This window comes from Kryptolebias marmoratus, linkage group LG5 (genome assembly GCF_001649575.2).
Source record: "Kryptolebias marmoratus isolate JLee-2015 linkage group LG5, ASM164957v2, whole genome shotgun sequence".
NCBI classification, from domain to species: domain Eukaryota; kingdom Metazoa; phylum Chordata; class Actinopteri; order Cyprinodontiformes; family Rivulidae; genus Kryptolebias; species Kryptolebias marmoratus.
Genome location: NC_051434.1, coordinates 19,634,205 through 19,646,468, shown reverse-complemented (window position 1 = coordinate 19,646,468; position 12,264 = coordinate 19,634,205). Strand labels below are relative to the sequence as shown.

Here is a 12,264-nt window from a genome sequence, read left to right as displayed (position 1 = left end):
GCCAATAACTTTCATCTTCTCAGTTTTTCCTTCCTATTTCATGCAATCTGTTGGCACTCAGCATGATGAGGATGACTCTCAGCTACTACCACACAAAATCTGAGCTCAGTATCTGTAAAAGTAGAGGTACAGCCACTTCTGTTTGCTGAGGTCAAAAAGCTGCGGTGGCCATCTTGAATCAGTCTGAGTCCGAATGTTAATTAGTCGTACCTCCAACAATTACTTTTGAGGTTCATTAAAATCTGTCCAGTGGTTCATGAGATATTTCGCTGACAGTCCAACAAATGAACACTCACTGCTCGCCTTAGAGTAGCGCAGCGGAGTTGATCTCGACCTGAGCGAACAGTCAGTGAGGTTAAACTCAAATGTGACCCTTTTAATGCCGAAAACAAATAAAATGCATTTCATAGCTTACATGACAGACTCAGCAGCATCACTAATGAACAGTTGGCACAATATTCGGAGCAGAAAGCTCACAAAGTTGAGTTCAGAGTGAAGTCAGTGATTCAATTTAACACAGGTATGCGGCGCAAACGTAGAATCTCAAACTTGATTTTAAATATAATTACAGAATGAGCTGTCCAAAAATAAATACACCCTTTTGTCTCATCTTTAAACGCCGAGTCTTTAAGAGGTTTAGATTCTACAGTAAGAAACTAACGTGACCGAGAACCGACTTTCTGACATCTTATGGAGTAAGTTGGAGCCTTAAGTGTGGAGCATTTACATATCAGGAGGACATAATAAATGTGATTTGGTGTTTATCAGGTTGTAAAGTGATTCAAATCTAACCTCAAGTGAACAAAAACACATTCATTTGTTAATGAATGTGTTTTTTGTTAATTAATGTGTCAAAAACTTATTATTTGTGAAACAAAAACAAAATTAAGATGGAAAGGTTGTGTGAGAAACCATAATTAGGAATATTTTGTTTCAGGGGGGTGCACAAAAACCGATCTGTGTCTTTACCACTTCTTGGCTGCTGATGTCCAAAAAAAAAAAAAGATTTCAAAAGGTTTACAGCAAAATTAATAAGCTTCTCTTCTCACCTAAGATCAAATTTCACTAATTTCATTTCCTCAACGTCAACTCCTATGGCCAAGGTTACATTTTCCTCACAAGGATTTTTGCTTTTTTGCGTTTCCTGGGACTCTCATGTCGTTCAGACTGAAAGGCCATCTTACATGCAGCTCTTTAAAAAGCCAACAGTGCCTAAAAAAACAAAAACAAACACCCAATGCCTGAAGGTACCATGAAGCTCAAATGCTTGACGAAAACTGCTCAAATGTAGTGTGCCTGGTATTTATGTTGTGAAACCAACTAAACTCTATTTCTAATTGCTAAAGTCCATTAAAAAGGAGCAGATAGTGTCTGTAGAAACAAACTTACGACGTAGGTACAGCGTGGGCTAAAAGCGAACGTTCCACAGGCATAAATGTGGGTGGTGTTCAGGAACTGGAGGACACGGATGAAATTAGGACAGTCAGCCTGAGAGAAAAAAAAAGAAGTTAGGATTACACGATTGATCATTCTGTGTAGACATACACACACACAGACAACAAGGATGCATAGATTAGCCATAAATTAAAAATCAACCGTATTTAAAGGTACCATAACAGCTCTGATCTGTCAAGGTCTGAACTGGGGCATCTGCACAATTTGGAGGAAACACTAAAAACTGAAACCATTCTTGGACCCTTTTTGTCACGTTGCAGGGACTAATATCCTGCTGAAGGACACCCAATAACTGAAGGGTTGTATTTCAGACACTACAATTAGGTAAAAGTACAAAGTGGAAATATTACAGCAACTTTACTTGTTGAAATAAAAGCCGAACCACGCTGTCATCTTGTTGGGCGAGTAAAACAGAAAACTGGAGTTAGTAGGTTCATAGTATTTGTATGTACGTATATACTTTCACTACTTGCCTTTTTCTTGCCCTTCATGGAACATTGTTCAAGGTCTTTTTCTGAAGGGCTCCAGTCCAGCTGAAAAAAAAAAAACAGAGAAGAAGAAAAGAGACGATTCATACAGAAGACAGAGGTTTTACTTTGAATGAGATGAAAATGGTTTTGGGGTTGCACGCCACATTGTCCCCACCTTTATTTGTGCTCAGAGTTATCAAACCATCTAACCATTCCTTTTCTTGAATCGACTGTACACAAAGCTGCAGACTTCACATTCAAAAACTAGGAAAAAGAGCTGAAAAGTAAATGAATTCAACTTGGACGTTCTTTCCTTGACCTAAACTTGTGAAGCTGGAATCTAAGGAGGTGCGTTGGAGGCACTTTGACAAAGAAAAATAAAGCTGAGGAAGAATACTTAAATTTGATCAAAACGATTAAAGTCGAAATGTTGAGAATAATGCTAAAATTGCATTTCAAGAATAAAGCTAAAAGGACAAGAATAAAATTGCTTTAATGAGATTAAAAGAGAAATCAAAAACAACAGCTGTACACCTTGGGAAAACTTACTTGTGACTTTATACTTTAGAATGAAGTTTAATAATAAATAAATAAATGATTTTATCTCATAAACCATCATTATGTCTAAGCTGAAGACATTTTAATTACTTCTTAAAGTTACAGCACTTTAAGCTGCAGTATGGGTTTTAACCCAGCACAATAGCAACATTTGAAGTTATTTTTGATTTTTTTTTTTTTTTTAAAGTCTATGTGAAGGATCGAAGAAAGTTCTGCTGCTGCAGGAGACATGAAACCGCACCTTGGACTGGTTCAAGAAAAGAACCAGCAACACTCTTTAGCTTCTCCTGGGGGGTCAGAAGGTGTTCCCAATCCAGAGGGGACATACGGATAAATAACACCTTCCCTGGCATCTTCTCTCAGTGGGACGTGCAATGAAAACCTCCAGGGGGAGGCATCCTAATCAGACGCCTTATCCACCTCTGCTGTCTCTTTCAGATGAGAGGAAGCAGCAGCTCACCCTGTCTTTACGACAAACAGCCTACGGAGAACACTCATTATACGCTTGTGTCCAGGGATCCGGTCCTTCTCGGTCACGAATCACACCTCGTGACCAGGAAGGGGGGGGTTAGGGTTTGACCCGTATACTTAGCTCCTTCTTCACCACATTCCTTCACCAAAGACGAGTGGAAAAATAAAAATAAATAAACAAAAACCCGTCTTCCTCCAGCTCTTTTTTTCTGACTGTCATAAAACTCCTACATTGACCAAGAATGGTAAATATTTGGCTTTTTAAACCTACATCACTGGGTCTCCTGGGTTCCCAAGTTTGTTGTTAAAACATGTTACACAGCTCAACGCATCCCTGTATCTACGTTTGAAAAGTGCTGATGGGATCAGTTTGAAGACTGGTAATTTTTTAAATAACTGTATTGGAGGCTTGTAGGTGACAAGAGTACCCCACCATCTTCTGATAGTCAGTGGTGAGTGTCTTTTGAGTTGGACTTTCATTTTTTTTTAAATGGTGACAGCTTGCCTATGTTCAGATGTCAATCAGAATCCTACTCTTCTTGGAAGAAAAAAACAAACAATGCTGCTCAAATATTTCTTTATGCAGCAGCGACGTTTCCATTCAGCCGTTCCTTTTCAGCTGAAGCGAATGCAAACTGTTGCTGCCTGCAGAACTCGCACTCCTGTCATTCCCTGCAGTAAATGTCTCCTCGCCCGTTCTCTCCTCAGAGGCAGAGCAGCGACACTTGTGAAGGAATCACTTTCATGGTTACCAAAACCGGCAAAAACTTATCATTTTTTATCATTTTAAAAGGAGAGAAGCAATGATTGGTTTCTAATTCAGGAAGCAGACCATATTTGGTCAGTCACCGATGAGCTGCTCACCTTGGTCCTCAGGAAAATGGTGTCTTTGTGGCGAACATCCAGCGCCAGCACGGCGTCCCTGGCTCCTACGTACAGCGTTTCGCCGTCGTCACTGAGAAGCAGCGTTGTAGTGTTGCTGACCTCATGACTGCTGAAACGAGTGAGACGTCTCCCGGGGCTACCTGTTATATTTTCCACCAAGTTAACACAGAGATTACACATTTCCCACCAGCGGCAACAAACCGTTTAAAGCCCCCCCCGCATGTTGACAGGCTGCAATCTGTGCGATACATTCAGATGTCAAGAGAAGAAATATATCCCTTCATGTCACAAAAATCGATTTCATGTCAACGGGTACATGAGATCGCTTACATAATACTTTATACCAGATAATACTTTATACTGGTCCTGAATGGCTACAATCAATGGGTCTGGCTGTAAAGGGATACAAATTATTCTTACTGAACACAGATGATTTAGGAGTAAAATTTCATTTAAGGTCCCTCAGGTCTGTTATGGTCGAATCTCACTGGGCTGTGACTGTTCAGCACAAAGATCAAGCCTGTAGTCAGGATTTTAAGCATTTTTTTTTGTTTTTGTAAAGGAAAATTGGACCTTTTTAGCCAGGGGTAAAACTCCGGCATCTTAAGAGTTTCAGAAGCTTAAAAAACTGTCATTCTGATCTACGAGGTCTGCTGAAAAAAAAAATCAATGGACTCTTTTAAGTTCTGTAGAGTTTAGTATCAAAATTAATATATCAAACACAACACACTGACTGCATTGAACATTGACTCATTACTACAGTATAATCCTACAGCTACAGTTTTTGACATAGCTTTCTTTTTTTTTCCTGTCCAATCGCCATTTTGAGCACTTGAAGTTTTAGAAACTTTATATTTTACATCTCTAAATGCAATCATACACTAAGTTCTACACTCATCAAAAACATATTCCTACACTACTTTAAAGATCTATCAAATCCAGTCAAACAAATCTAGTTTTGTAAAACTCTTATTGACAGCACATAGGCGGCGTATATAATAATACATTATAAAAATGTAGTCTTGTCCACCATGTTGAGTCTCAATCTGGAGAAAGAAGAGAGCCCATCTCCATCCTCCCTCAGTGTTTCTTAGTGAATGCATCAACCAGCTGTAGTTCCAACGCCGAGCCACTAGCTGGCGCTGACATCAGTCCCTGAGGCATGTAAACAGTTGCATCTCAAACGGTGAAAAGACGGACTTTTGTTTGGACTTACAGTGAGGTTGGCTTGCTGCTACATGTTGAAAAGGGTGAGTAACAAACAGCACTCTGCAGTCTGATGTTATTACTGTTGTTGACGTGTTCCTGCACGTGCAGAACAGCGCCTGACTGCAGCCGTCTGAGGTGCGCATGGGGCGGCACCATCAGTGTGTGGATGTGAGGATGAATGAGTGAATGACTGATTGTAATGTAAAGCACTTTGGGGTCCTTGGACTTGATAAAGAGCCATACATTTGCAAGCCATTTACCAAAACAGTAGCAAATGCTCTAGGCTGACCTTTTTAGGTAAAGTGGACGGTTCATGAGAAACCCCCAAACCCCCTTGGCTGAAGATGGCGCAACAACAAAATAATGGAACAGTTTTGTGAGCCACGCACGAAAACAGGCCGTAATTTTCAAAAACTGACTGCTTGAAACAAGTCCGCCTGGCCTCGCTGGTAACTTGATTGCAAACAGTCAGAATTCAGTGAGTCTGCTACTGAAAATTCACCAACTTCTTGTAATTTGGAGTCGCCCACTAGCCTCAAAGAGTCTCAGCCCAGTGAGATACCACCTTTAGTTCAAGTAAGCAAAGAAAAAAGTCACAAACAGTCCAACAAAGACTGCTGAAAAAGAAAAACAAGAATCTAACTTCAACACTAAGAAAGAAGCGATATGAATAATTTATATTTCAACTTGTGTGCATGCAATTCCCAGGTGAAAAAAATAACATAAACCACTCATGTGTGAAACTGAATATTATGTTTAAAATGATTTATTTTTTTAAATAAAAGAAAAATCAGCACACTTTTTAGAGGAAGCTGGTTTAGCTACCATAATAATGAGTTTTAATAATTTTTTTATTGTTCTGGGTCACCTGGTGCTACATTTGATTTTTGAACAAAATACTTACAGACCCTCAGACTGAATCCACAGGACTGCAGATACTTTTAGAAACTGCGTTTGCGCCTCTTGTCCACACACAAAGGTTATGGTGAAAGCGACATTTAAAAAAAAAATCAGCTTTGTAAACTGTAGATTTAAAAAAAAAAAAACTTTTTATGGTGGATCTGTACGGACAAATGCTGAAATGGGCAATAATAACTGAGAAAACTGTAAAAAAAAAAAAACAGACAAATTCCAATTATTCTGGGAAAACCTTGATAAATGTGAAGAAAGTTCTTTCTCTGTCATTAGTAATGACACTCCCGCCACCTAGTGGCGCTGCGTGGGCATTTCAGCGTTTTTGTTCGACTGTGTGGACCGTAGACGTATCAGACCCTCCAGGATTTCGCGATGTTGCGATCGCAACTATTAACGCAAAATCAAGCAAACCCCGCAAAATCGCAACTTTTTGCAACTTTGCCCAAAACACTGCAACTTTAACCCAATATTTATTGTTTCTAAAGTGATTCGCCACCGTTTCTGCGGTCTAGCCTCTTCTTTGTGGGTTTGTGTAGCGTGGAATACAAAATAACCCCAAATAACTCACGAAGAAGACACGTGACGTCACTTCCTGTTAACATCAGAATGCCGGGAGCGTGCAGGAGCAGCGACCGAAGTGAAAATGTGTGCTAACGCTTCACATTTCCCCACAAAGATTTCAGCAAAGGACTGCGCAAACCAGTTTCCTCCCCAGCTGCAGGAGAGTGGGGTGGAAGCTGTGTTGCACGTCCTGCAGTGTAATCATCAAACATAAACGCATCGACAAACACTTTGTGTCTGCAAAACATGTGAGGAGAGCTGCAGACGAGGGACAATCCAGAAATGGTCATGAATGTCAGTTTAGAAGATATCAAAGTTCTCAAATAAAGCATCTTTTGATAATGTCAGTGTTTGTTGGTAATTATCTTACAAAACTAGGAAGTATTTTTGGTTTATATATTAAAAGTTATGGTTTTTTATTGATTTTAGTAAAAAAAAATGCAACTTTTCATTGCAACTTTTAGGAAAATGCCCCGCGAAATCAGGCATTTTAGCCCGCAACAATGCCCGCGAAATCCTGGAGGGATTGACGTATTATCCTGACAGACCAAGCGTCTCTGTCAGCAGGAACTGTCTAACAGGAGCTGCCATGTCGTACGTTTGAAACCACAGTCTGTGCAGTAGCGATGTGGGGCTTTAAGTCCTACCTACTCCCCCATGAACCCCCCCCCCCGCACACAATCATAGTTACATGAGCTTTCCTTTAACCATGAAATAACTAATTACAGCTAAACATCTTAGAAGAATGAATACTTGAACCCACAGCAGCAAGACAAGAACTATGTGAATCAACAACAACAACAGCTGAAAAATGATGTGAGGTGAACTGTTTTTTTTAAAAATAAGAACAATGTCCCGTTTGTTTACATGGAGGCAGCAGGACTTAAAAAGTTGTACAGCCGACAGGGAGGCTGGTCCTATTTGGCTTCAAATTCAAGGTCTTTGGTGTGGACAGAGAACAAAAATACCAGTTTAAAAACTCTATTTGTAGCAGTGTAGACAGGACCTTAGCCTTAGCTATGACTGAAATGGAGATTTCTGATATATGTTACTTCCCTTTTTAAAAACACGTGATTAATCCTATTTGAGATGTTCACGGCACTTATTTATTTAAATTCCCAAGGTAAAAGTAGCTTGTGGTCTTCTATTACCTCTTTTGACGGCTCATTCATCAACCACGTACGAAACAAAACACATGAAGTAATAAAAGCTTCACTCACCCATCGGGAAGGAGACTCTGGGAATCAGTCCTGTAAGACAAGGGCTCAGCAAACTCAGCAAGGCCACAGTGAGCCCCAGGAGGCCGCGACTGTCCATCGGGTCATCCACCAAGGTGCCCAACCTCGGGTTTGCGTGCAAGGTCAGAGGGCAAGCACCAAATCTGAGGGGACCGGAGCTGACGTCGCGTCCTCAAACCATCGAGGAATCTGAGATGGGAACACAAACACACTCCGTGTACTCAAACCACACGCAGTCCCACGGTACTGTACTGTATTCAGTCATCCAAAGTGCAGTTTATTTTAAAAACAAACGTGCACCGAAGTGCTTTGCAACAATATTTATACAATACCACGGCAAACAGGAATTAAAGGCCAAGTTATGAACTAGAAAACTTTGAAGGAAGTTCCAACGTCCATCAGCTTTCTACTGTAGAGTCATTTCAGACATTACTTTGGGACAAGCTCAGCTGACAGAAAGCTGTTGTTTTGCTGCATAAACTGTATAAAAAGAGTTAAGGGGTTTGCTCCAAGTGTTGTGTGATTGGTCAGAAGTGTTTACGTGTTTATGAGGAAAAGCCGGTGAGCTTTAACGGAGCCATTTTGCTCCTACTGCTCCGCTGAGAAGCAGCTGGAGGCTGTTAAAAAATACAGCCGTCTTTACAACTGTTCCAGCAAAACATAGAAACCTATGAACTTAAGAAGACTGCATGGAGACACAGGCGGCTCTTCGTGGCTGGGACTGTCTCATTCTGTTTAATAAACACGTCTGGTCGCGGTGAGGGAAGTAAAAATCTCTACAAGGACAGGAGAGCTGAGAAGCCGGCGGAAAGAAACCCGTTTTAACGCTGCAGGAGGAGAGAGAAGCTTCCTGGGAGTTCTGATCCGAGGGTCTCGTGGACGATGAAAGGTGTGTGAGAAAACAAACGGCTAGCAACCACGTGACCACGAACTGACTTCTTGACTTCTTATGGAGTAAGAAGTCAGGCAGACAGAAGCATAGGGTAGAAATAATGCCTCAAACAGCCACAGTGTGAAAACTACAGGTGGTTTTAAAGTCTGAACTGTAAGTAACAGAGGAGTTTGGTCAATTTTTAGAATTTCACAAGGTTTTATACAGGAGATCTGACAACTGTGAGCGAGCGAACCGTGCTGCCACATTTTGTGAGGCCAATTTCTTTGAAAATCACAACTTGCAAAACTGGACTCCAGGCCGTGCACATTATTTCGGTGCCCACCTCCATTCAGAACAGTCCCACCTTGGCAGCTGCCCCCACGTTTAAGATTCAGCTTACCGGAGTACATTTAAAAGAAGATAGGCAGATATTCGGGGCTGTAACTTTCGGATGTTTTCAGAGCTTCCTCTACGGGGGGTCAAAATAAAAAAAAAAAAATTTGGAACAGGTTGGAGATGGCCGCTACAAAATAGAGAACGATCTGAGATCTGAAGACTCCATCAGTGTCGCCAAAGGGAGCTTTGTGTGGTAGAATCTCCAAAAAGGACAAAACCTAAACTGCGACCGAGTCCAACTGTACATGACCCAGTTAAGCTTTCACATGGTTTCTACTGAAACGGTTTAAACGGGTCACAGGAAGTTGGACTCAGTATGTCTGAGCTACAGGCCTCCAAAGAGGGCTTCCTCTTTTGCTTCCATTGTTTTAAATATGGAAACTTCGCAGTTTCTTGGAAATTTTGACTACATCATATCGTGTTCTGCTGCTAAACTTCGTACCACACTGTTCTCTATCAAGCCGTGTGTTTCGATGTATTGTTTTATGTAGGGTTTTAATTTTTTTCCAAGGCTGTCGTCGTCGGAGTGAACAAACAATCGTGGAAGATTAACGAGCGGATGGTAATAAAGCTGGTTCAGTTTTTAAATCCAAGCACGTGTCAAACATCCGCATTTCTCTTGGAGTACAACTTGTTTACAGCTGTAACCAGAACATTTTTGCCCCCATGAAAGCCATTAATCCATGAAAAAAATAAATAAAACAACCCATAATCTTCACAAAGTAAGCAAGTGACTGGATTATGGGAGTTTACGGTTTGTCTCACAGCATTCTGGACTTTTAAGATTCGATTAAAAAAAAAAAAGAGAGATCTACAATATCAGCATAACAAAACTATTCAGCAGGAAGAGTGAGGAGTTTAGTTTTTCTGACATTTGAATGGTGTGTGTGTGTGTGTGTGTGTGTGTGTGTAAGGGAGAGAGAGTTTTTTTGTCAGACACTGAGGACAGCTGAAATAACAAAAGGCAAAAGAGACATCTGGACATTTTTCAGTGCATCAAAACAACACAAAGAAGAACGTCAGCAGAACTATTAAAGGCAGTTCGATAAAGTCTTCATTAGAAAGGAGATGAAAATAATTGAAACTGGTGTCATTGTGGGAGAAACAACAACAACAACAACACAGAAAACAGTGAAGTGTTTAGAGACGCGAAGAAAAGGCAGAAAGAGTTACGGAAAGGAATCTTCTCTCAGTGTTCAAAAAACGTGGAGCCCCTTTCACAAGATACGTCAACTCGAAATAAGCTTTTTTTGTTACCTTCACAGCAATAATCATGCTTTGGATGTTTCCTGAATGTGTATGAGTGATACGAGGATGACGCAGTGATTGGTTAATTGTGCGAAGGCTGTCGAACGCCCTATTTGCACGGGATAAGCATGATCTGGGGACCCCATGTAATAAATAAATTACTCCCCAACGTCTGCTTTTTAGCTTTTTTCAGGCTACGGCCACAGATAGTCAGCTGTATAGTAGGCTACAAACAGAAGAAAATTATTCTTCCCGCACAGAGCAACGCAGTGATGGGAGCCACCATTTACATGTGATTTGGCTCCTTCTCTTCAGTCTTTTCTTTTTTTTTATGACGACTGTTACGGGGTCGATAGGGTTTTTCCTGACACAGGACACAACAGCTTATCTGTGCACTCAAACGCAGCCCAGATGCGCCCAGAAAAAAAAAAAAAATTGCCTAATTACGTATCGGATCCCACCCATTTCTGTCCAAATCCCAGAGATGCCTATTCCCATTGGATTAGTATTATCACAGCAGTTCTGTAAAATATAGTAGGTAATTTGCGGGGGGGTTTTTGCTTTACTAATTACTGACATGCCCGATTCACACAGGATTAACAACACAGACAATCTCCGTAATTATTACAAACAGCGTGCGGTCCGCAGGTAAAACTAATTCCCTGAGAATGAGGCTTTAAAGTGTGAAACTTGATCTGGGGTAATTTTCCATGGTGTACATACAGCTATTATTCATCCGTAAACAAATCCTAATCCCCACCAATTATAACATTTTCTGTTGTCAGTTTTTCTCTCCAATGAGAGATGTTTAATTGATCCCAGTCACTGAAGTTAGAGTCAAGCCGAGGGTCTGCAATCTGCGGCTCAGGGGCCATATTCGGCCCTTCGGTCCCTCTCCAGTGGCTCTTTGTAGCTTTGACGAAAAATATCACGGAGATGAATAACATTTATACTCATAGCTACAACAGAAAAAGGCTAGCTTTGCTCGTGTTTGTAGGGTTAGCAAAATAACTAATCGAACACCGGATAGACTTAAATGAGACTCGCAGAACGATCTACAATAAGAGAAACTTTGGGAGTCAACCTCATTTGAAATGGCCGCCACAGCTAAGTGAACATAGCGAGCTTAAAACTGTTTGTTTCACAGCTATCGAGCTATTGTTTGTTGTGGTAGTAGCTGAGAATCATTCTCTAACACATAATCTGAGCGCGAACTGGATGGCATAAAATCTGTTTTTAACACCTAAAAGTCTGTTTCAAACTCTTTTTAAAAAAACAAAAACAAAGCAATTACTGAAATATCGGTGGGGCTGCTGTGCCTTGCCCAAGGACACTTCGGCACGCAGCAGGTGCTGGGGACCGAACCCGCGACTCTCCGGTCGGAGGGAGCCGCCCCCCTCCTCAGAGGTCTACCCTCTGCCCCCTAGCGGAGCATTCAGGTAACAGGCGGCAAACAACAAAGCCTTTAAACTACGGGGGGGCGCGAGGCTAAAAATAAAAGCAAACATTTCTCACCTGAAAGCGCTGTTTGAGTGGCTGTAAATGGCACATTTCGGCCTGCTTGTCCGCGTGAAGCGCTTTAGGTGGTCGGTAAGACTAAAAGAGCGACGTATGCACGCGCAGCACGTTCACAACACGCCTAAGAAAGTGCGTAACGCTGATGAAACACGTGAGCTCAGCTGGTCGCCCCGCTGCTTTCGCCATCACCACCGAAAACTCTCCAAAAATAAATAAAAAGGCCCGACTTTAACTTTAGTTCGCCCTGTTTACGAGGAGTCAGTACCCCTTGTTGTTCCCCCTGTCGTTTCAGGGCGAGTCGTTTAACCGAGCTGGCGGTTTGTTTTGTTTTTCGTCATACTTTTAGCCGACAGAAACGCATCATGTGAGGCAGAGTTAGGAGCTCTTACTGTGGGGGGTTCCTCTGCGTCTCGTTTGCCCTCCGCTCCTGTTTCCTGCATTACAACCCCCCCCCTCCCCCTCCCCC

At 41.5% G+C, this 12,264-nt stretch overlaps 1 protein-coding gene across 3 annotated transcripts in view; it reads right to left on the bottom strand.

Moving 5' to 3' along the window:
• Window positions 1-12,264, bottom strand: part of sema4ab (sema domain, immunoglobulin domain (Ig), transmembrane domain (TM) and short cytoplasmic domain, (semaphorin) 4Ab) — a 49,558-nt gene extending 37,294 nt beyond the window's left edge. For 2 of the 3 annotated variants that reach the window (XM_017430701.3, XM_017430704.3), the window contains exons 1-5: window positions 12,188-12,264; window positions 7,745-7,951; window positions 3,819-3,979; window positions 1,929-1,988; window positions 1,390-1,488 (exon numbers count right to left, since the gene is read on the bottom strand). In XM_017430701.3, coding sequence (XP_017286190.1) covers window positions 1,390-1,488; window positions 1,929-1,988; window positions 3,819-3,979; window positions 7,745-7,841 — 417 coding nt within the window. In that variant the 5' untranslated portion in view covers window positions 7,842-7,951; window positions 12,188-12,264. Of the gene's footprint in view, window positions 1-1,389; window positions 1,489-1,928; window positions 1,989-3,818; window positions 3,980-7,744; window positions 7,952-11,795; window positions 12,168-12,187 lie in introns of those variants that run through there. The other variant, XM_017430703.3, reaches the window with a different exon arrangement.